The sequence below is a fragment of the Lagenorhynchus albirostris genome, chromosome 3 (assembly GCF_949774975.1).
Source record: "Lagenorhynchus albirostris chromosome 3, mLagAlb1.1, whole genome shotgun sequence".
NCBI lineage: Eukaryota > Metazoa > Chordata > Mammalia > Artiodactyla > Delphinidae > Lagenorhynchus > Lagenorhynchus albirostris.
In genome coordinates this window covers 58,562,197-58,586,695 of record NC_083097.1, presented here as the reverse complement: position 1 = coordinate 58,586,695, position 24,499 = coordinate 58,562,197, and the positions used below count along the sequence as shown (strand labels likewise).

The following is a 24,499-nucleotide window of genomic DNA, read 5'->3' as shown; positions in this document are numbered from 1 at the left end:
ATAGAAAGTATTAGTAAGAAATAGGAGACTATCAAAAATAAGCAAGCAACAGAACGTCATGTTATCTGAGAAAGAAAGGAAATGCTCAAAAAAATAATGGGGATGTGTCATAAGGACACAGGAACCAACCTGAAGAGGCTCCACTGGCTAAATCTGGGTTAATTTGAACTCCAAAATAATTACGAACAATAATCATAGACCACTGAGAAAAAGTTGGAACTCATGAGTCCATACTGATGATAGATCAACAAGAAGAGACTCTTCTTCCTTACACTGAAGTGCCAAATGCTGACTGTTAGATGTTGAGGAGGAGGGCTGGAATAAGAAATCGTCATCTTGTAATATGGTGAATGCTTAATATTGAGTACATTGTTGAGCAGCATATTTGCATAGTCTTCAAGTGTCTCGCTCTAGATTGCTTATTAGTTACAAGGTGAAAACTAGTAACCAGATGCTGCAGCAATCAGACCAGACCCTGACTGGACAGTCAGATCACTAATGATCACGTCACTGAGGAGGAGCAGATTACATTTGTGTACATCTAGAAAATTATCAAAATGTACAGACATTAAAGAAGACCTAAGTTAAATGGAAAACCATACTATTCATAGATAAGTAGACTAAATATCATGAACATACCAGTTCTACCCAAAGAACTGTATCAGACATTAATACTTATTATAAAGCCATAGTCATTATGACACAAATCAAGCTAAGAATAGACAAATATACCAGTGGAACAAACCAGAAAGCCTAGAAACAGACTCATATCTATGTGGAAATTGGATTTACGTCAGTGATATTGCAGCTCAGTGAGAAAGGGTGGACTGATATTCAATAAAGGGGCCTGGGATAATTATTCATATGGAAAAATATTTAGATTCCTACCTCATACTGTATACAAAAGTCAATTCCAGGTGAATTTAAAAGCCTAAATATGAAAGAAGAGTTGGAAATCTCTCTTTGAGCACAAAAGAATAAAGAGAATAAATGCTAATATATGCAAAAAAGAAAAAAAAGAAAGAAAACCCCAAAACTTTATGAAAGGGAAACCTTCGAATTTTTGGAAGACAATATAGAATTGTTTTACTAAACAGATAAGGTTGAAACTATGAACTAAAAGATTACTAAAGTTGATATTATTGAAATTAAGAATTTATTCAAATGTACTATAAAGAAAGCAAAAAGACAAGCCAAAAGCTGAGAGAAGATATTTGCCTCATATAAAACTGACAGATTAGTATCCAGAATATATATAAAGAACTTCAAAAGATCATTAAAAACATGACAACCAACCAAGTAGAAAAGTGAGCAAAAAAGATTGAGGATTGAGGATACCCCAAAGGCCTGTGAACATAAAAGATTCTCAATCTCAGTAATGATTAGGATCATGCAAGTTAAAAGGACAAAATGGCATTTTATACCAACAAAATTGGCAAGAATGCAAATCTGACAATGCCAAGTGTTGGTGAGATGTTTTATGGAAAGTTGCAATGGAAAGTTGCAATGGAAAGTTTTACAAAAACTTCTGGTGGGAGTGTAAATTATATAAACACTATGAAAATAGTTTGGCAACTTTCTTATGAAGTTGACAATGTGCAGACCTTACTACTCAGCAGTTCCACTAGTAGGTATATGCCCTAGAGAAAATCTTACACATGTACATCGAGAGACAGATACAAGAACCTTCATAATAGCATTGTAATAAAACAAAGCTTTAGGTGAAAAAAATCCAAATATTTGTGGACATAGTGGATAAATTGTACTCTGTTCATATAACAGAATACTATATAACAGTGAAAAAGAATGTACTACATCACCAGGTGTCAGCCCAGCACAAATGTGAAGCAGAAAAAAGCAAGTTGCTGAATACATGCAGTATAATAACATATTCAAAACAAAGCAGAAGTAAACTATATTGTTTAGGGATACCTGCATCTGTGATACAACTCTAAAGAAAATCATATGAATGTTTAAATACAACATCATGATAGTGGTTGTTTCTTCAGAAGGCTTCTAGGTTACTGGTAATGTTCTGTTTCTTTAGTAGTATTAGGTTTCATGAATGTTCATTTTGTTTTTAGGTTATGAATGTTCATTTTGGTTTTAGGTTATGTATGTATTTTTAAGTATAAAATATTTCATAATATAAAAGTTTTATATTTCATAATATAAAAGGAATTATGAAGAGGAATTATAGAGCATAATTAGTTCTTAGTTTTGAACTTGGGCCATGAGTCACTGTGCTCCATGGTCACTCACATAAATACAGCATAGTTTTGTCTTAGTAAAATCTTGGAGATTGGTGATGTTGCCGAAAGCTCAACTTCTCTGTATACTGGTGCCAAATTAAATCTCAGAGACACAGTTTTGGGTGAAGTAGAAAAGGATAGCCTTATTACTTTGCCAGGCAAAGGGGGACACAGCAGGCTCCTGCCTCGAAAAACTGTGTCCCAACCTGGGAGGATTTGATGAGGGTTTTGTAACAGTGGTTCAAAGGTGGGGTCTCTGACAACATCAGGGTGTACACAGGGCTTTCACTCCCTTCATCTCATCTCAGGTGGTCTCCTAATCTTGAGGAGCTTCTCTGGTCCCTTTAATCTTGCCTCAGGTGGTTTCTTGGCTGCTTCCTCCCTTGATTAGCAACTGTTCGAATCTGCCCTTTGGAACTAAGGAAAGTCATGGAGGCTGGAGTCTTGCCTTCAAGAAATGGGGGACAAAAGGGCCTCCATGCCTCGGAGCCCCACAGGGCCCCACTCGGTTTCACTGACAGCTATTGGTTGTTAGCTAATGAGGGAGTCTATTTTCATTTTTACAAATAGATAACTAGTTTTGGGGGAAGAATCATAAACATTAAATGTTGGGCTGGCCAAAAAGTTCATTCGGGGAACTTCCCTGGTGGTGCAAGTGGATAAGACTGTACTCCCAATGCAGGGGACCCAGGTTTGATCCCTGGTCAGGGAGCTAGATCCCACGTGCATGCCACAACTAAGAGTTTGCATGCCACAACTAAGGAACCGGTGAGCCGCAGCTAAGGAGCCTGCCTGCCACAACTAAGACCCAGTGCAACCAAATAAATATTAAAAAAAAAAAAAAAAGTTCGTTGGGTTTTTCCATACCAGCTTATGGGAAAACCCAAACGAACTTTTTGGCCAAACCCAATACATAAAATATTGCTGGAAGAGTGTATGAAATTTAAGTTTGTTGGTTGGCAGGGTGAAGCCTTTTAATTTTCATTAGATAACCGTTTGTACTGTTTTACTTTTAAATAAAAATTTTTTATTTAGAAGAATATCAGTCACATAAGAAATGTTTAAAAGTGTAATCTGCATAACAAAATTTGTGCGATCACCTGCCTCAACACACCCTATCACTGAAGTAATTTTTGTTTTTTTTAAAAATTTTTTGGCTGTGCTAGGTCTTCATTGCTGCATGCGGGCTTTCTCTAGTTGTGGCAAGCAGGGGCTACTCTTCGTTGTGGTGCACAGGCTTCTCATTGCAGTGGCTTCTCTTGTTGCAGAACACAGGCTCTAGGCATGCAGGCTTCAGTAGTTGCAGCACGTGGGCTCAGTAGTTGAGGCACGTGGGCCCTAGAATGCAAGGGCTTCAGTAGTTGTGGAGCATGGGCTCAGTAGTTATGGCTCACGGGCTCTAGAGCACAGGCTCAGTAGTTGTGGCACACAGGCTTAGTGCTCCACGGCATGTAGGATCTTCCCAGACTATGGATCGAACCCATGTCCCATGTTGGCAGGTGGATTCTTTTTTTTTTTAACATCTTTATTGGAGTATAATTGCTTTACAATGGCATGTTAGTTTCTGCTTTAAAACAAAGTGAATCAGCTATACATATACATATATCCCCATATCTCCTCCCTCTTGCATCTCCCTCCCACTCTCCCAACCCTCTAGGTGGTCACAAAGCACTGAGCTGATCTCCCTGTGCTATGCGCTGCTTCCCACTAGCTATCTGTTTTACATTTGGTAGTGCATGTATGTCAGTGCTACTGTCTCCCTTCGTCCCACCTTACCCTTCCCCCTCCCCGTGTCCTCAAGTCCATTCTCTATGTCTGCGTCTTTATTCCTCTCCTGCCCCTAGGTTCTTCAGAACCATTTTATTTTTTTTAGATTCCATATATATGTGTTAGCATACGGTATTTGTTTTTCTCTTTCTGACTTACTTCACTCTGTATGACAGTCTCTAGGTCCATCCACCTCACTACAAATAACTCAATTGCATTTCTTTTTATGGCTGAGTAATATTCCATTGTATATATGTGGGCAGGCAGATTTTTAACCACTGCACCACCAGGGAAGTCCTAAAGCAATATTAATATGTGATTCAGAGCAGGGTTTTTTTTTTTTTTTTTTTTGGCGGTACACGGGCCTCTCACTGTTGTGGCCTCTCCCGTTGTGGAGCACAGGCTCCAGACGCACAGGCTCAGCAGCCATGGCTCACGGGCCCAGCCGCTCCGTGGCATGTGGGATCCTCCCGGACCGGGACACAAACCCGTGTCTCCTGCATCGGCAGGCAGACTCTCAACCACTGCGCCACCAGGGAAGCTCCAGAGCAGATTTTTAATGTTGGTAAACACAGAAGCAGATGCTTCCTTTTTTCTTTTTAATTTATTTATTTTTTGCTGCATCTGGTCTTAGTTGCGGCACGCCGGGATATTTTGTTGTGGCATGCGGGCTCCAGAGTGTGTGGGCTCTGTAGTTGCAGCACATGGGCTTGGGTTTAGTTGCCCCAACACATGTGGGATCTTAGTTCCCCGACCAAGGATCGAACACGCATCCCCTGCATTGGAAGGTGGATTCTTAACCACTGGACAACCAGGAAAGTCCCAGCAGATGCTTTCTTGGTAGAACTGTTTACTCTGACATTTTTATACTGTATTTAGTGTCATTGTTGATATTTTCTTCCGCTTTACCTTCCATGAGACCTTGAACTTGCTGACTGTAATTTTGCCAGTTGTGGTACCTTGACATCTTTCTGGAACAAATCTCTGAGGTACTATATTCGATTTGTTTACAGATACCTTAGATAGAACTTTAGGAGACAGACAGCATCTTGTGACTGTAGAACTGGAAGCAAAATCACTGGAAACATCATCTCTTCTGCCAGTCATCGAGTATGCAGCAAGTGTTGCCCAAGACCTTTCTCAGGCCTCACGAGAGGCCATTGAAAATGGCCTTCACAGTGCGTGCCTCCAAGGTAAGGTACTCCAATCAGAGTACGCATTAGTATCACACTCAACGATTTAATCCCTCCTGATATTAGAAATTGTTTCATTCTTCTCTTCTAACTTTGATGGTGTTTTCTCCCTATCTCTTCCCATCACACATATGTCATACCTTTATAGTTGTCCCACAGCCTTGGATATTGGTTGTTTTTTTTTTCAGTCTTTTGTTCACTTTGCTTTTCAGTTTTGGAGGTTTCTACTGATATATTTTCTAACTCAGACTGTTTCCTCAGCTGTGTCCCATCTAAGACCATCAGTGGGCTTCTTCCTTTCTGTTACAGTGTTTTTCATCTGAAGCATTTCTTTTTGGTTCTTTCTTAGGACTTCTGTCTCTCTGCTGTCATGCCCATCTGTTCTTGCATGCCCTTTACTTTACCTATTTAAGCCCTTAGCATATTAGTCATAGTTGTTTATATTCTTAGTCTGATCATTCAGTGTCCCTGCCACATCTGGTTCTGATGCTTGCTCTCTGTATTCAAATTCAAATTGTGCTTTTTGCCTTTCAATATGCCTTATAAGTTTTTCTTTTTTTCTTTTATTTTTTATATAGCAGGTTCTTATTAGTTATCTGTTTTATACATATTAGTGCCTATATGTCAATCCCAATCTCCCAATTCATCCCATAATTTTTTCTTGATAGCCAGAAGTGATGTACTGGGTAAGGGACTGCTATAAACCGGCCTTTAGTAATGTGCTGGTGAGGTAAAGGGGAGGGGAAGCATCTGTAGTCCCAGGATGAGGTCTGTCTTCTAGTCAGCCTGTGCCTTTGGACTCGGAGCTGCACAAGTGTTTCTCAGTTTTTTTCACCCCCCTTAGGTGGGACAGGATGGCTAGAGTAGACTGGATTGGGTACTTCCCTCAAGTCAGTTAGTCTCTGATAATATCCCTGCAGGTTTTGCTCTAATTAACTAGCTTCCTGTGAGGGCAGGCCTTGTTAAGAATAGAGTGCCTTGGAGTATTTCAGAATGGATTCTCTTCCCCTCCCCCTGAATCTCTGATATTTACTGTGAGAACCTGCTTGAGCTTACAAAATTATGCCCCTCTGCATCCCCAAGACTGGGCCCCCCTGGAGTTTTCAACTCTGACTTGGCCACACCGAGCCTCAAGCAGTTCATCAATTACAGATCAGGTGTGACTGCCCGCACTCACCTGTCTCCCCAGTCTTGGGGACAGTGGTTTGCCCTTTGTCCTCCCATCTCTTACCAATTCAATAAGAATTGTTGCTTTTTACTTATTATTTACAACAAAGTGATGACTTCAAAGCTCCTTTACATGCAGAACTGGGAACTAGAAGTTCTCTGCCTATCTCTTTACACATTTCATTTACCCCTCACTGTAATACTGAGTCCTAATAAAATCTTTTCCCCCTTACCTAGGACCATTGCTTGGATCCCCAGTTCAAGATGTAGCAATTACTTTACATTCATTGGTAATTCATCCCGGTACCTCCACAGCTATGATTTCTGCCTGTGTCTCAAGATGCCTACAAAAGGTATAGAAGTGTCCTAATCCTTTTTGCTTTAAGGTGACTCTCTGGACAGTAGTAAACCACTAGTCCACAGACAGCTGTGCTCGCAGTGCCTGACCTTGTGTCTTTGTATCCTGAGCCTTATAGTCAAGAGTTTTTACCATGGAGAATCTTTGATTTCTTAATCATCAGGGTTTTATTCAAAAGAGGATCTAAGAAATTACTGTTTGACACAGATAGTTATTAAATATCCTCTGATTTTGGCAAAGAGGCAAGTTTTTTTAAGTGGTGTCTCTGCTTTCCCCATCCCAGATACACAGCCATAAGAGGCAAGCTTGGTAGATTTGAGTAAAAGACATATCTGGGGTCAGCTTGGCCCGAAATGGATTATAATCTAAAGGACATTGAAGGTCTAATATTGGTTCCAATGTTGGAGTTCATGTTTGTTCTAATAAGATTAATCAAGAATCATTGAAATCAGATAAGTCCTGTTGAATAACAGATCAAATAAGCATTTTTCCTTCTCAGAGCATAAAGCAGTCTGGTCTTCTGTGCTTACCTGGGGATATGTCCTTGAGTGCCTTGCCCCAGTAATCTACCAGAGCTGGATGAACCCCCAAGGGCCTTAGTGTGCTGAATGCTGATTCCATGCATTCTTCTCAGTACAGGAATACTATAGTTTTGTTGGTGACTGATTTTGCATTAAAACGCTTGCCTTTATAATCATTTTCTAATGTTTTGGACTGTGGTTGAGACCTGATTTTCTATAGTCTTACTTGAATCCATAATTATAAAGTTAAATACCCTAAGCCCCTGACTTAGGAAGGCTGAACTTTAATGGCTCCTTCAGGTAAGTTCAAATTCATACTTCTTAAAAAGTTTTTGAAAACAAAAAGGTTTTGATTAAAAAGAAAAAACACTACACTTTCAAAAATAAAATTGTTTAAATATTGTTTGCCTAAGCATATAGAAATATTACCTGTAAAGTGGTCATGATTAAATTGTTGAGAACATTTACCTTCCAGTAATTCTTAGTTTTTCCTGACATTGGTTTTAGTTTTGAAATAATGGTAACCTGAAAGATGATACGTTTCTAAATTAACCCCAAGCCCCAGTATATGGGCCAGTCCTTCAAAATCTAATATGCCTTGGTTAGCCTTTTTATTAAGATCATAGTAGAGAACAAGAATTAACTTTATGGGGCTTACACTTAACCTTTTAATTCATTACTTTACATACTACTAATGGAAATACTGTGGCCCTTGTTAAACTTCATCTAGTGGGGAAGCTCCTTCTCTCTGCTATGAGAAGTTAATGACGCTTCATATATTTATTGAGCCACTGGTGGTGTGCTTATAGTGCACCAGGCACTGAGTGGGGCACAAATAGGATGCATACATTTTTCTTGACCTAAAGGAGCTCATGATTTAGAAGGGAAATAAATAGCCAGAATATTAGATAGAATGGACTGAGATCCATGAAAGCTGAGACGTGGGGAATTGGGGCAGGGTTCTTGGAAAGAAGTTTATGTTGCCGAAACTCAGCCTCTTCACCAGTGCCGAACAGAAACGCGGAGACAGGGTTTTGGGTGAAGTAGAAGAGAGTAGCTTTTATTGCTTTGCCAGGCAAAGGGGGCCATAGAGGGCTAACGCCCTCAAGACTGTGTGATCCACCTTGGAGGGGTTATGAGGAGTTTTATAGTGTTCAAGGAGCAGGGGTGTGATCAGCTCGTGGCCAATTCTGGGATTGGTTGGCATCGAGGTGAAGTTTCAAGCATCATCAATGAGCCTTCTGGTTTCAACCAGTCTAGGGTCTATGTGCTTGTGGTCAGCAGTTTTCCTCTGGCAGGGGTCTGCTTCCTGTACAAACAACTTAGGAATGTGTGTCAGGCCTTTATATCTTTCAGGGAACTGGGAGTTCGGTGATTCTGCCATGCGGCAGCATTACAGTCTAAATTGTTCCCAGTTCCCTAGCCCAACAGCTGTTCTTTGTTTCTGCATCTTCACATTTCCCAATCATTAACTCTTGAGTCAGCATTTTATTTCAAAACACAACAGGGGCTTGTACATGGTTTCATTAATTGTTGAGCTGTGATGTTTTGGAAGATTTGGGCACAGTGGGCAGCATTCCAGACAAGGGGAGATTAAAGAAGGCAGGGCCAGGCTTTAGAGAAACCTTTAAACTACATCTAGAAGTTTGAGATTTGTTTTGAGAACAGTGGTGAATAATTTAAAGTTTTTGAAGAGAGCAGTATAATCATTAGAATACAGAAGGGACTGGAGTAGGGAAAAGAGTCTAGGACAGGGAATGGACTAGGTCTGAACCAGGATACCAGCAACAGGAGTGGAAATCTTACAGCTTGTAGAAAAAGGGAAATCAAAGATGCATGTCCTGGTGAACTGAAGAGTAGTGATGCCATCAACAGAAAGAGGAAAAAGCAGACAGGAGTGTTTGGAAAAGAAAATGATGAGTTCCGTTTGGGGCATATTGGGTTGCTATAAGATATTTAGACACTATCCCAGAGCAGACCAGTGGAGTACAAGGCTGGAGCACTCAGACCATGGCTTGGATAAAGTTTAGAATTTTTGAGGAAGCTATGTAGAAGCTGTTCTTGATGCTCTGTAACTAGGCAGTGTTGCCAAGGAAAAGGCTGTGAAAAGAAAAGAGGACTAAGGACAGACCCATAAGCACAGTAATTCCTGTTCAGTTACATAGAACTCAGTCCTTTCCTTAGTTGTAGCATTTTTTTCTCTTTAATTTTTAACCTTTTCCCACTCCATTATGTTGTTCTAAAAGACGTGTTGCGTGAAGTGGCACAAAGCTTTTGGTAAGAATTGCAAAAATACAGAGGATATATTTAGTTGTTTGCTGTTGACTGTCATTTTTTAGTAATGTTTTCATTCAGGGACTATTATTTTCTATAGTTGAGTTGTTTCGGTTGATAGTGATTTTAAAGGCTTAATCTGTTGTGAAGAACTGAGATTATGTTTTTATATGTGTGCTATGTTTTTTGAAATTTCTGTGATAAAGAGAATATACTGCTGGCCATTTTTCATGATCGTGAAAGTAGGAGGCAGGGGTGGGGGGGAGGGAGGAGGTGGTGAGGTATCGGGGACAGAAGAGCATTACTTGACAATATAGGCGAAGATACTGCCTGGTCGTAAGTGAGTGGTGGCAGGTGAGCAGAGAGATGATCAGCCATAGCCAAATAAAGGTGAGGGGTACATTCCAGAGCCCTGGCTCTTCTATCTGGTTTCCGCTGCTAAGTCTAATAAGTTTATTACAACTGAGGAAGTTGTAATAAAGACCAAAGTACACTGCTCATCCCACCTGACAACCAAACAAAGGCTTAGAATTTATAGGAAATTGTTATTTTTTAACTCTGGCAGGCTGGAGAAGTGAGTGAGTTAGCTTTTAAAATCAAACCCATCAGTAGTTATGGTGCTCGCAAACGCCCTCCAAAATCCGTTTAGCAATTGGCCTGATGGAATGATGCTCTAAAGACAGCGTCTGACTAGGACCCCAGTAAGTCTTTATACCTCTGCTTTCATCCACTTCCTATTTGCCCTATGCTGTTTTAGCTTTTTATAGTTTCCGTGCTCTTTCCTTTCCATGTGCTTATTCTTCTCGGCCTTTGTTATCTGTTCAGAATTTTAGATTTCAGTCTGTTTCAAATAGAAGAGAATGTGTTTCTACTAACTTACTGTGTTTTTAGCTCTCTCCTTTATTTCCCTCCTGCTTGCCCTGACTTGTAGCATGGACTATAACTATAGGTATCAAAAACAAAAGAAGAGGTTTAAATATGAAGAAATGTCTTTGAAGGGGGAAAACCATTTTGTTTCCCTCTGTCTCTGGGCACATGTTCACAGGTACTCTACATAATGAGATTTTGCCAAGCATTCCCTTGCAACACACCATACAAGAGGTCTCGGACATGCTACTGTCATGCATGTACAAGCAAATATTGAAATTTTGGACTTCTTATAGAGTGTTAAAGCAGGCTTATGTCTCTTTGCTAGAGGCTCTAGGCTAAGATTATGAACAGTATTTAAATTTTTATGAGTCTTCCCTTCATAACAGAAATTTGATCTGCAGTTTAAGGAAGAGGAGTTAATATTCTTTCATTTCTTTAGGCTCTGAAGAAAGCTGATAAGCAAATTTTGGAGCCCCTGATGAATCTTGAGGTTACAGTGACTAGAGATTACCTCAGTCCTGTCCTAGCAGATCTAGCACGAAGAAGAGGGAACATTCAGGAAATCCAGACTCGTCAGGACAACAAAGTTGTTATTGGATTTGTTCCCTTAGCAGAAATTATGGTAGGTACTTTGTGACTAAATGTACATACTTCACGTAAATTGCTGGAGAAATCCAGGGGATTATGGCAGCATGGGGGCGGGGGGGTATCCCTTTCCATTCCTCTACAGAGGCTGAGGTGTGCTGTACCAAAATGTGTCACCAGCCACCAGCCTGAATGACCATTTTTCCATCCCAAGCACTTATCTTACTTCTGTTGCCGGCTTTGAGGCAAGTTTCGTTCTCCTCCCCACCAGCCTCTCCTACTAGAACAGGCACCTGCGTGCCAGCAGAGTCCTTTGTACCATTTGGGACCAAGGAGTACTTCTGAAGCATACCCACACTACTGGTTCTCTGCCATCCACAATACTTACCAAATCTTTCCTGATAATGGTCAAAGGTTCTGCAGGAAGAGACTTGAGGCTTAACTTTGCAGAGATAACTGACTTAAAATTACTTTAATTAGGGTTATTCAACTGTGCTTCGAACGTTAACATCAGGCTCAGCTACCTTTGCCTTAGAGCTGTCTAATTATCAAGCCATGAATCCTCAAGACCAAAGTACACTGCTCAGCCAGAGAAGTGGCTCGTCCTAAGTCCTTGGAGAGAAACTCAGGAGTACCTACCTACTTCATTTTCCGTAAGAACAACTGAAAAGGTAGAACGTGAAACAGTGGCACTTGGTGCTGCCCATTCTATTTTATAGAATGAGAAACGTGCTTTGATGTTGAAGGTTAATGCACCTGAATTGTATTGTGTATCTATTACTGTCGGTAGTCAAGATTCAGTCTTTTGGAATATACTGAGTGATAGATATCACGAGGTTTCTGGTTGGCTGATTTTAAGCTGCGCTCACAGGAAAGATGTCAGTCTTCTATGTATAACGTATAAATAAGATGGAGGTTCAATCAATAAAAAGATTTTATTCAAAAACATGATTTTTAAAATCAAGCTGATCGTGGTACAGATGATTGTGGGCATTTTCCCCTATTTTTCTTTTGTTTCAGTTCATTTTTACATTCTGTCCTCGTCACAATATCCAGTAAAGACAGGTTCTGCAGCTATTCCTCGTCTGTACGACAGGTAAAGTACAAACAAAAGATGTTTTAGATTGATATAACTCATCTCCATCTTAAGGAACTTTTAAGGAACTTAACAGCTCAAATCAGAATCACTAAACCATACCACTAATTATTGAAAAAAGAGATTCATAATGGAGTTCTAAGTTACAGCAAAATTTAATATATCTATAAAACAGTTTACAGTCCAAGCATATCTTCTCCTTAGTACTGGAAATAGTTCCCAATTCCTCCTAATTAAATCACAGCCTCTTAGGTGACATACATTTTTGAAAAATAAACCTGTCTTACCTGAGCATTCTGCAGCGGTGAACTGTTAGTCTCCTGTAGGCATCCTCTAGGCCTCTGACGTCTTTGTGACTCCAGAGTCTCTCGCCAACAGCACTTGCCCGAGGCCTAAAATTTAAACCACATGTGCCCCAGTGTACTTTTCTATTTTCTTAAATAAGCAAACCACATGCTTGGGGAAGTTCCTAGTGGTTTCCAACTTGGGTACAGAAGGAAAACTCAGGCACCTTAATTCAAATGTTATCACTTAAATTCCATACCATAATCTTGGAGTAAGGTTAGTTGCATCCACATACTCTCCCCATAGACAAGCTTCTCCACCAATGACAAGTTTTTTCTGTTCCTGAGAACCTAGATTAAAATCATTGATGTAAGTTGAGGCCTATATACAGAGGCAATGCTGATTTCTATTGTTATCTTAGGGCAACATTTCTCTCCTGTTAATCAGGACCTTGGGAGATGTTCATGGCTGTGGCACAAAAAAAGGTGGCCAACTTTATTGCCATGGCTGACCCCATGGTTCACACAGTATTTGTTAGCATATGTTAACTAATGTAGTAGTTAGGCAGTCTGGTAGTAAAGATACCATTTTATTATTAAAGAGACTATCTATAGTAATTATGACTTTTTGATTCTCAGAAAATGCTTTTTAGAGATTTTTAGAGAAACAGTTATGTCAATTCCTAATAGACCTACAGTTTTGAAACTCTTTTAAACAGCAAAATACTATTCCTCAAAGGAAATTTTATATTAAAGTCTGGTGTACAAAAATGGACAAAGTAGAACTGTTCTTAATGAAGGGGGTTTGAGAGTCTGAAGCCCCAGACATGCCCACCCCCAAGGATGCCTCCTCCTCAGAACCTGGAAGCCACTGAACAGGACGGGATCCCTGCTTAGGTGTCTTGCATTGGAGAGGCAGCTCAGAGTAGGAGATACAAGGTTAATGCAGTCAGGCATCTTTAAATGCATAGTGATAACAAGTCTTATCAGTGAAAATGGAGAGCAAAATCTAAGGGAATCTACTTTGAAGTTCTTTCATTTAGGGAAGAATGTGGTTTCTTTCATATTGTAGTTGATCTGTTTAAGTACACACAAACAAAATCAAGGGTCAAACATAAAAGGGAGGATAGTTGGTAGATGCTACCTAGGTAAGGATTCCCTGGAGGGAGGGTAGGAAAAAAACCTAACAAATCAAGTAACGATGGTTGCTTCACTTACCCTCAAAACTAAGAGGGTCCACGGCATAGTATTTTTTCCAGTCTTGTCCATAACTGATCCAGTCTAAGTACCAAGGAGCAGAAAGGATCACAGGGAAGCCAGCTTCTGTAACTTTACTTTGTTCCTGAGTATAGTCCTCCACTTTCCACACTTGAATTACTGTGCCTGGTGTGAGCTATTAAAGTCACAAATCACAATATATATTATTAGGTCTCGCAACTACAGTAGATGAAATTAAAAGTCCAAGGCATTGTAGCGAAGAAAATAACTTTTAAGATCCTTGAAAAAAGCAGCATTTTCTTTTTTCCCCTTTCTCCTTAGAATTAATAGCAAATGCTATTTGTTGTAGGGACTTAGAAGTTTCATCAACCTTAAGGTTGGATATTTAACCTTTGTCTACATATGATACCATATAGGTGCAATGAATTAAAGGTTTTCATCCCATTTCTACCACACTATTGTACTTACTTTGGAACTCTGAGGATGCCACCAACCCTTCTGGAAAGATAATACTAGTATCTGGACTTGCAAATTCTCAGTTGCCCCCAAAGGAAAATAAAGAATTCTGAGTATGTCAGAGAGAAATGCCATTTAAAATAAAAAGTGTACATTGACAATTTTACTTAAAACTCTCTTAACAGCAGTAAAGACTTATTTATCTGTTTATTCTGCCCTTCTGAATAGAGGAACAGTCTTCAGAGTACTTCAATTTGTGATTAAAAATGAGATGGCGGGGGAGGAGGGGAGATGGGGCAGACGAGGAGGTGGCGGCGCTGAAGAATGAAGTAAATGGAAGAAATCAGATCAATACCATTATCATTGGTCTCAGTGTTACAGCTCAAATGGAAAGGTAAACTCGTTTCCCCAGCATTACAGGGAAGCTTCATTAGGGTTCCTTCCATCCAAGGAAGTATTAAGTCTCTCATATTATCAAAACCAAATGCAGTCTTAATACTTCTCACCTTGCTTGCATCATCAAAAACTTCTTGCCAGACTATGGAGCTCTTGTTTATGGCTGAAATCATATCCAAAACCCTACCATTGAAAAAACTTAGTTATTTCAGATCACAAGCTTACCAATATGTGTAAAGAATGCACATTTTTATCCCAAGAACTCCCAACACTGAGAGGTACCTCTCAGTATAGCACAGCTTTACAGCAGAACTAGCTAAAGCTGGGTGGCGACCCATGTGGTTCCTTCTTTCTAGCACGTGGCTCAGAACCTGACACAGCAGAGGGGTTCAACAGTCAATTGCAGAATGAATGAGCTAAGCACACCCCAAAGAAAGGAAGATGGGACAACTCCTAGGGAAGTGTATAAACAGCAACCTTTGTAATTTCATGGGTATCTTAGAATAAAAGAAACTAGCCTGTGACATCACCTAAATAACTTCCAACAGTGTTGACAATCAACTCACAAATATTTCCTGATGTTCAGACAATGGCAGGTGCTCTGCAGGATAAAAAAATTAGCCTGTATCACACAAAAAGCTGAACAGGAAAAGGCTAGAATCTGGGCTTGCTCAATGCAGGAGTTGGCAAGCTATAACCTGCAGCCTATTTTTGTATGGCTCTTGAGCTGAGAATGGTTTTTACACTTGTAAAACATTGTTTAAAAAAATAAGAGTATGCACAAAAAAAAAAAAGTATGCAACCACATGTGCCCGACGAAATCTCTCATATTTACTGTCTGGCCCTTCAGAGAACAAGTTTACTGCTCCCTAGCATAGAGCAGCACTGTCTGCTAAAGCTTGATGCAGTGACGGAAATGTTCTATATAGGCACTTTCCAGCATGGTAGCCACTAGCCTCATCTAGCTGTTGAACACCTGAAATGTGGCTAATGTGACTGAGGAACTGAATTTTTAATTTTCTTCAATTCTAATTTAAATACAAACAGCCACATGTGGCTGTGGCTACCACACGAGACAGCACAGATATAAAGTAAAAAGAAATGCTCTGGCGTTGACAAAAGGGACTGGATTCCAGGGGATGGATGGTGACGAAGACTTTGCAGGGCAGCCAGGGCTCTGAGCTGAGTTCTTAGAACAGATGACTGTTATCCTGTGTTTCAACAGTTACTGCAAAAGGATCAGAGTCACCATGTTATTTATTTAAAGAAAATAGTGGCTATTGCTCCCTCCTTTATGATTTTTCATCTATATTTTGTGTAACAAAGAATATAACGTCTATACTTTGGCAAGGAGTGGAGAGAAAATGAAAAATAAAGTAGTACTAAATAACAGCTTAAGCTTTTACAAAAGGCATTGATGAAATAAAAACAGAAGTAGGCTTTAAAGTAACTTACGCTTGCATATAGAAAGATTCTAGTTTCTTAAAATTTCTGCCAAAGCCTTTGTCCCTCATGAAATCCTGGATTTCTGGATTGGATGCCCTTAAACAAAAAGTGATCAAAATTTCATTAAAAGTTCAATATGCCCAATCTTTTTCTTTTTTTTTTGGCTGCATGGCACATGGAATCTTAGTTCCCCGACCAGGGATTGAACCCACGCACCTTTCACTGGAAGCGCAGAGTCTTAACCCCTGGACTGCCAGGGAAGTCCCTGCCCAATCTTTTTAAAGCAGCATATATCCCTAACATCTTATACACATGTAAAACTATTAAATTTTGTAGAGTAAAATAAACCTAAAAATTATAAGTTATCTTAGCTTTCCAGTGCAAATAATTTTTTTCTAGAAGCCGATTTCCTAGAAAAATGGTTTTCCCTAACCTCCCGCCTCTCTCCTCCATCTGAGGCTATTTGCAAAGAGGACTTTTACTTGAAAAATCTCTCCCACTTAATCATTACCCTCTTTCACTAAAGCTATTCTTGTTCACTCTTTAGTCTTTTTTTTTAATTCCCATTTCCTTCTGCATCTTAATTCTCCTTCCTAAAAGCTTTTACGTTGTCATACCACCCATATGGACATTCTGCAGAAATCCACCATCTCACGAGTTGTGTTGCCAAGTTAAAACCGTACAGAGATGTTACCCCAAATCTTCCCTTTTCATGTGGAGACCTCTACACCTACTTCAGATACAAGTTTTTAGAAATAGGTGGGTTTTAACGAATTTTCATACCAACAATCAAAATCTACTTCATCTCCTCCCAAATGAATGAATTCATCCGGAAACACGGTACTAATTTCTTTGAAAAATTTAGACAGGAAGCTGTAAGTTGTATTCCAAATAGGGTTTATAGGTCCAAAAGCCCCAGATGGATCTTTTCCATTATAACATGGAGTCAGGAGGTCTTTCTGGCCTGGAAGGAAACACAGAGAATCTTTTCTAAAGAAGTATTTCAGTCACAAAGACACGGCTTTGCACATGATTATATTATTTTGTTGAAGCCAAAAGAGATTTTATACAGAAAAAGATAAATGTGTTTACTAAGAGTTATTACAATTTCTTCCAAATAAGAACTGTTTCCTGAATACTATCCCTGTACACCTCTTCTGTTTCCCTTTCCATCAGCCTCTGAGATTTTACCCATTTCAAATATTATCTCAAATATTAACGACTCCCAAATCTAAACCTTGCCCCAATCCTTTTGTCTCGAGCTTCAAACCATATTTCAAAGTCCCTGCTGGACACAATTAGATATCCTAGCTTCACTTCAAATATAATCTAACAAAAACCAAATAGTCTTCCCCAAGCTCCTTCTGTAGCTTCTCCTGATTTTCACATTCTGGTAAGCGAGTCACCATCCTCCTAATAAGTCTCTTGTCCCTCTCCTCCTGGAGTCAGTCAGTTACCCAAGTTCTATGGGTTGTATTTCCAGAATGTCTCTCAGTTCTGTATACTATTTTCCATCCCTGCTATCACCATTCTGGTCTAGGACCTTCAATCTCCTCCCCCTTCCAAATCTGTCACTTTCACATAGGATTCCCTTTAGTGTGGCTCCCATCATGTCACTCTTCTACTCTGTAACTTTCACTGGCTTCCATGTGTCCTGATGAATCCCACATTCCTCACCCAAGCCCTCTACACTACTTTTTCAGACTCATTTCCCACTGTACTCCATGTCTATTCTAATAAACTTATTGCACAATTATAAATGCTAGGTGTGGTGCTATGTGCTTTACATTCATTCTGTAATCTTCAAAAAAAATTACATGATAGCTACTGCTAATACTCCCATTTTAGAGATGGGAAAACTGAGGATGAGATGTTCTGACTTGCCCAAGGTCACTCAGTTTATAAACGCCAGAAGCAGGATTCAAATCCAGGCAATCTAGCTCCAGAGCCAGTTCTTAAGCACCCGACAGTACAACTACTCTCTGCTGCACTGTACTCCAGCTAAATTGCCTTTCCTGTTATTCCCTCTACCAGAAACATGAATATATTCTTTGATCTCTCAAAAGCATTTTTAAGTGTTACTTCATTCATGTAATGTTTAATTCACTTATGCATTCTACTTGTTATAATCATTTCTTGTTTTCCTTTATCCCTTGTGTTTATACTTTAGGCAATGCCTAGATAGTGACTTGCTCACAACAGACACATAATAGTTACTGAATTACAACTATCAATAGTTTGCACAACCTTTGTGCAAATCACAAGAACAAAATGAGCAAACACCAAGTCATGAGATGCAGGACCTCAAATGTTCATTTTCTGCAACTCATAAAACACGCTCCTTACCTTCTCCCCAAGACTGCGTATGTCCAGGGCTATCAAATTCTGGCAAGATCCGAATCCCTCGTAATCGGGCATATTCAATCACCATACGGACATCGTTTGGAGTATAAACATGAGACGAAGAATAGCTTCCCTGTAAAAGCCGTATTTCTTAAAATGTATGAACTGTTTACAGCTCTGTTTGTACTTCAGTATCTGCTGGCAGATTATTCAATTATTACAAAGTATAAAATAGTCTTATGTGATGTTGGATGACTCATTTAAATTATTTGTTTACTGTATCTTAATAAGCTCTCAGCACACTTTGGGTTAATTCCAGATTTACTGATAGGACTGTCTCTCTCTACCAGCACCGCGTTTCAGCAATGTCTACCGTCAGGCTGTTTCAACCTCATGTAACTGTATGACAAAACAGAAATGTTTGAAGTGAAAATTCTGAATACACTGCCCTTGTCAGTTTTAGAATCAAAATTCACACATTATTACAAAGCATAGCTGTTGTCTTTCAAAGTAACTTTAATTACTGTCAGCTTTAAAAATTCCCCGAGATGCTCTGATAAGTGACCTGTTTTTTGTTTTTAAAGATTACCCTTGGTCCTACTATAGGTCCTTGAAAAATTAGAACTCAATATTGGTGGTAACTAAACATAAAGGTCCATTAAAGGTGTTACCATGGCACATTTCTCAAGGTATAAATATATAAATATAAATAAATGCTCAACTTCTAAAAAGTAGTCTTGCCCTACCCCCACCCTCAACATCAAATTTGTACTGAATCAAGACTAGATCTAACTACCAGTTTACAGTAAATACAGGAGACAGAAGAACAAATTGACACTGGGAATGCAACCAGCAAAACCCAGACTGTGGGAAACTATAGGACAAACTGAGCATAGTTTCCTCAATGAAAATAATAAATTATAAGGAAAAAAAAGAGATGGGCAGGGATGGGCAGCTATATATAAAAGAGAACAGACAGGGCTTCCCTGGTGGCGCAGTGGTTGAGAGTCTGCCTGCCGATGCAGGGGACGCAGGTTCGTGCCCCGGTCTGGGAGGATCCCACATGCCACAGAGCGGCTAAGCCCGTGAGCCATGGACGCTGAGCCTGCACGTCCAGAGCCTGTGCTCCTTAACGGGAGAGGCCACGGCAGTGAGAGGCCCGCGTACCGCAAAAAAAAAAAAAAGAACAGACATATTAACTGACCACAATGTATGGACCTTATTTGCATCCAAATGCAAATAAATTTTTCTTGAAAAAGGCACTTGGGGAAACATGAATAATGACTGGCTATCTGGATTATTGCTATTTTCTTAGCTGTGATAACGAACTATAACTTTTTAAACAGGCCTTTTTAACCAATAAGATACGATGTCTGGGATTACCTTCAAAATAATGGAGGGGGTATAGGTGATACAAGACTGGCCATTACTTGATTACTGAGGCTAACTGATAAGGAAATGGGAATTCATTAAATTCTACTTCTGTATATGTTTGAAGTTTTCCATATTAAAAGCAAACAACAACAGGAGTGCTGCTAGGATTTCAACCTAAACTACATCAAAGCCTTGGAGAAAGTTCTGGAATTGTGGCCAGAGGACAAAATTTAGGGTCTTGGCTCTGCCTCTTCCTAACTACAACTTTGGATGAGACATACAGCTTCTCTTGGCTGTCAGTGACTGGCCTTGTACTAGAGGGGGATTCAACTAGATGGTATCGAGGCTCACTCCCAGCTTCCCTGGTCTGTAATACAGTGAATCTGAACACTCCTAAGACCACCACTATTTTCCAAGAAGGAGCCGTTATCTGTAAGATTCTGTTTCATATAGTTTTTCGGAGAGAAAAGAAGTTGTCATTTATAGAATTCAAAACAATTCTGTTTGAAACAAATATACAGTTGGACTACTTGGTAAATATAATTACTTAACCTTATGTTAATCACGAATGCTTCAGGTCTGCTACATTCATTAAGGTTTTTAAATTTTTATTTGTATAGCCCCTAGAGATTGTTTACATTTACAATAACGTAACAATTACAAAACCACAACAGTTTTGTGGATCTAAAATGCTCAGCAGAAGCCTATTTAAAACCACAAATATCTTTTTTTTTTTTTTGGCCTCACTGACCAGGGATCTAACCCACACCCCCTGCAGTGGAAGCATGGAGTCTTAACCACTGGACCGCCAGGGAAGTCCCCCAAATATCTAACTTTTATACTTCAATTCTATCCATAAGAAGAAACATTTAAGCTGCAAACTTCTAATGAAACTATACCCAAAATTTTTTTTTGTATACCAACAACAATAACATGAAAAACTCACTTTTTTGCTTAATCCAGGAAAAGTGATGCTCTGATAAGGGAAGGACGGGTCATCTACTATGTGCCAGTGGAGCACATTGAACTTATTAAAAGCCATGGCATCCTGCAAGCAAACATGTTAAAAATGTATATACCTTAAAACCACAATGAGATTATCAGCTCACGCTGTCAGAATGGCTATCATCAAAAAGAACACAACAAATGTTGGTGAGGGTGTGGAGAAAAGGGAACCCTTGTACACTGTTAGTGGGAATATAAATTGGTGTAGCCACTGTGGAAAACAGTTTGGAGGTTTCTCAAAAAACTAAAAATAAAGCTACCATATGACCCAGCAATCCCCACTCACTCCTGGGTATACATACCTGAAAAAAACACTAATTTGAAAAGATACATGCACCCCAATATTCGTAGCGGCATTATTTACAATTGCCAAGATGTGGAAGCAAGCTACGTATCCATCAACAGATGAATGGACAAAGATGTGGTGTATATATATACAATGGAATACTATTCAGCAATAAAAAAATAATTTTGCTGTCTGCAACAAGATGGATGGACTTGGAGGGCATTATGCTAAGTAAAGTAAGTCAGACAGAAAGATATGTATGGTATCACTTATATGTGGAATCTAAAAAATACAACTAGTGAATAACAAAAATGGAAGCAGATTCACAGATGAAGAGAACAAACCCAGTGGGGAGAGAAGGAAAAAAAAATTACCACAGATATATTATACAATCCAATTTACTTATCTGCATCCAGGATTATTTCCAATGTGTCTGTTTCCTTTTAAAATTTTTTCAACAAGGGTGAAGAAATATGTGTTGATGTGAAGAAATATAAATTCCTTATCTTCTTTACATGGCATGTTGCTTTTCAAAAAGCCTATACAGAATTCTTATTTATTCTAAACAATAAGCTATAATAACTTTGCCCTATGGGAAGGGAGCAAGCTTCTAAATTTCCAGTAAGTATTTAGGGGTTAGCCAAGAATGGAAAATAGCTCTTGGCTACCACTACTACTGTGTTTGGGAATGCAACAGAGGAAAAATGGGACTTGTAATTCCCACAATTCTGAGATTTGAGTGCCAACCCTTCCTTACAGATGAAAGAGATTCAGTACAAACACAGTACAGTTCTAATTAAAATTCTCAAATTTGGGGCGAAATTGACATTGATTTTATGTACACTCTGGAGGAATAAACAATATGCATATAAAATATAAAAGACTATATGAAGAAGATGAAAAATGATAAGGGGAGAGATTTGCCCTATCAGAGAATCAAAACTTATAGCCTCCCTTCTCCTTATGATGTGGCCAAGATGGCAGAGCAGGAAGACCCTCCTGCTCACCTCCTGCCACAGACACACCAAAATTACAACTATTAACAGAGCAATTATTGATGAGAATGACCACCTGAAAACTAGCAGAAAAGATTTTTCCACAACTAACAGTATAAAGAAGAAACCACAAGGAGAGACCCACACCCCAGACTACGTGACCCACAACTGGGAGGATATCACAGTTGCAGAGGTTCTCCCCAAGGGGTGAGGAATCTGAGCCCACATCAGGGTCTGTAGCCTGGGGTCCAACACCAGGAAAACGAGCCCCCAAAACATCTGGCTTTGAAGGACAGCAGGGCTTGCATACGGATGAGCTGGCAGGCTGTAGGAAACAGATTGTGCTCTTAAAAAGCGTATGTAGATTGCTCCTCCAGTGTGGGAGGACGAGGAGTTCGCATCTCCCCACAACTAGGGCACCTGGCAGATGTTGGTGGGGGACCTCGATACCCAAGGAGATGGGAGGAACCCCCGAGCAACCGGGTAGGACATGTGGGGGAGTGAGGGGGGAGGAGAAGTGGAGGCCGGACAGGACAGGCACCCCTGAGGGGTGGATGGGAGAGGGCAGGGGTTCCCACACCTGGAGGGACCCTCAGGGGCTTGGAGGATCAGTGGGGAGCGTGCCTAGTGTTTCCCTGCCCAATCAGGTCTGGGTAAGCCTGCTGGGCTCCTGGGCCAGGGCCTCCACTTTCTGAGGCCCCCTCCAGGCCGCGAGGTTCCTAGGGGTGTAGGACAGAGGCGGGAAGGGGCCCTCTGGAATCGGAGGATCAGGGGAGATGCGGAAGGCGTTTCCCCCACCCACTCAGGCCCTGGGAAGCCTGCTGGGCTCCTGGGCCTGGTCCTCTGTTCTCCAGGGCCTCCTTGGGCCTCGCAGGTCCTAGGGGTGTGGGAGGGAGGGAGGAGCGGGGAAGAGGAGGCCGATGGTGGCGGGGGGGAACCCCCAGGACCAGAGGATCAGGGGAGGCCCAGCGGGCATTTCCCCTGCCCACTTGGGCCCAGGGAGCCTGCTGGAGTCCCAGACCTGGTCCACCGCCCTCAAGGCCAGAGGCACCCCTGGGCCCCTCCTGCTGCATAGAACCTAAGCTTCACCCCCGAAGGGCCTTTTCAGCCCAGTGGGTCCTAAGCATAGGCCCTGCCCACCAACTAAACCCTGCCTCCCACAGCCAAGGCCTTTTCCAGCTTTTTGTTCCCTCTTCTTTTTTTGCTTTTTTACTTTCCAGTTGTTGTTTCACCCATATTTTTATGTTTATTTTTTTCTAACGTATCTCTTAGTTTTCTAATCTTATTTTCTTTTTTACTCTGTTATTCTTCAGCTCCTTTTTTTTTTTTTGCCACCCTGCATGGCTTGCAGGATCTTGGTTCACAAGCTGGGGGTCGTGCCTGAGCTCCTGTGGTGGGAGCTCCAAGTCTGAACCACTGGACCAACAGAGGACCTCAGACCCCAGAGAATAACTCACTGGAGTGAGGTCTCTCAGAGGTCCTCACCTTGGCACCAGGACTCAGCTCTACCCAATAGCCTACAAACTCCAGTGCTGGAAACCTCAGGCTAAACAACCAGTAACATAGGAACACAATCCCACCCCAGAAAAAAAAAAATGAGATGACAAAAAAATATGTCACAGATGAAGGAGCAAGGTAGAAACCTACAAGACCAAATAAATGAAGAGGAAATAGGCAACCGACCTGAAAAAGAATTCAGAGTAATGTCAGTAAAGATGATCCAGAATCTCGGAAACAGAATGGAGGCATGGATTGAGAAACTACAAGAAATGTTTAACAAAGATCTAGAAGAACTAAACAAATAAACAGAGATGAACAACACAATAACTGAAATGAAAAATACACTAGAAGGCATCAATAACAAAATAACTGAGGCAAAAGAACGAACAAGTGAACTAGAAGACAGAATGGTGGAAATAACTGCCAAGGAGCAGAATAAAGAAAAAGGAATGAAAAGAACTGAAGACAATCTCAGAGAACTCTGGGACAACACTGAACACACCAACATTCGATTTACAGGGGTCCCAGAAAAAGAAGAGAAAAAGAAAGGGTCTAAGAAAATATTCTAAAAGATTATAGTGGAAAACTTTCCCAACATGGGAAAGGAAATAATCACCCAAGTCCAGGAAGCACAGAGAGTCCGATACAGGATAAACCCTAGGAAAAACACACCAAGACACATGTAATCAAACAAACAAAAATTAAATTCAAAGAAGTATTAAAAGCAGCAAGGGAAAAGGAAAATATAACGTACAAAGGAATCCCCACAAAGTTATCAGCTCATTTTTCAGGAGAAACTCTGCAGGCCAGAAGGGAGTGGCAGGATATACTTAAACTGATGAAAGACAAAAACCTACAGCCAAGATTACTCTACCCAGCAAGGATCTCATTCAAATTTGACGGAGAAATCAAAACCTTTACAAACAAGCAAAAACTAAGAGAATTCAGCACCACCAAACCAGCTTTACAACAAATGCTAAAGGAACTTCTCTAGGCAAGAAACACAAGAGAAGAAAAAGACCCAGAAAACAAACCCAAAACAATTAAGAAAATGGTAATAGGAACATACATATCAATAATAACCTTGAATATAAATGGATTAAATGCTCCAAC

General features: G+C 40.2%; 2 protein-coding genes across 8 annotated transcripts in view; one reads left to right on the top strand and one right to left on the bottom strand.

Moving 5' to 3' along the window:
• The window catches only part of GFM2 (GTP dependent ribosome recycling factor mitochondrial 2), a 53,312-nt gene extending 34,850 nt beyond the window's left edge, over window positions 1-18,462 (top strand). For 3 of the 4 annotated variants that reach the window (XM_060143116.1, XM_060143118.1, XM_060143119.1), the window contains 4 exons: window positions 5,033-5,212; window positions 6,617-6,732; window positions 10,842-11,024; window positions 11,468-11,935. In XM_060143116.1, the coding sequence (XP_059999099.1) occupies window positions 5,033-5,212; window positions 6,617-6,732; window positions 10,842-11,024; window positions 11,468-11,596 (608 nt within the window). In that variant the 3' untranslated portion in view covers window positions 11,597-11,935. Of the gene's footprint in view, window positions 1-5,032; window positions 5,213-6,616; window positions 6,733-10,841; window positions 11,025-11,467; window positions 11,936-18,053 lie in introns of those variants that run through there. The other variant, XM_060143117.1, reaches the window with a different exon arrangement.
• The window catches only part of HEXB (hexosaminidase subunit beta), a 42,160-nt gene continuing 29,564 nt past the window's right edge, over window positions 11,904-24,499 (bottom strand). For 2 of the 4 annotated variants that reach the window (XM_060143120.1, XM_060143123.1), the window contains 9 exons: window positions 20,547-20,648; window positions 18,230-18,359; window positions 16,667-16,847; window positions 15,893-15,979; window positions 14,548-14,620; window positions 13,586-13,760; window positions 12,628-12,718; window positions 12,371-12,475; window positions 11,904-12,072 (listed from right to left, as the gene is read on the bottom strand). In XM_060143120.1, the coding sequence (XP_059999103.1) occupies window positions 12,015-12,072; window positions 12,371-12,475; window positions 12,628-12,718; window positions 13,586-13,760; window positions 14,548-14,620; window positions 15,893-15,979; window positions 16,667-16,847; window positions 18,230-18,359; window positions 20,547-20,648 (1,002 nt within the window). In that variant the 3' untranslated portion in view covers window positions 11,904-12,014. The remainder of the gene's footprint in view (window positions 12,073-12,370; window positions 12,476-12,627; window positions 12,719-13,585; window positions 13,761-14,547; window positions 14,621-15,892; window positions 15,980-16,666; window positions 16,848-18,229; window positions 18,360-20,546; window positions 20,649-24,499) is intronic. The other 2 variants (XM_060143122.1, XM_060143121.1) reach the window with 2 other exon arrangements.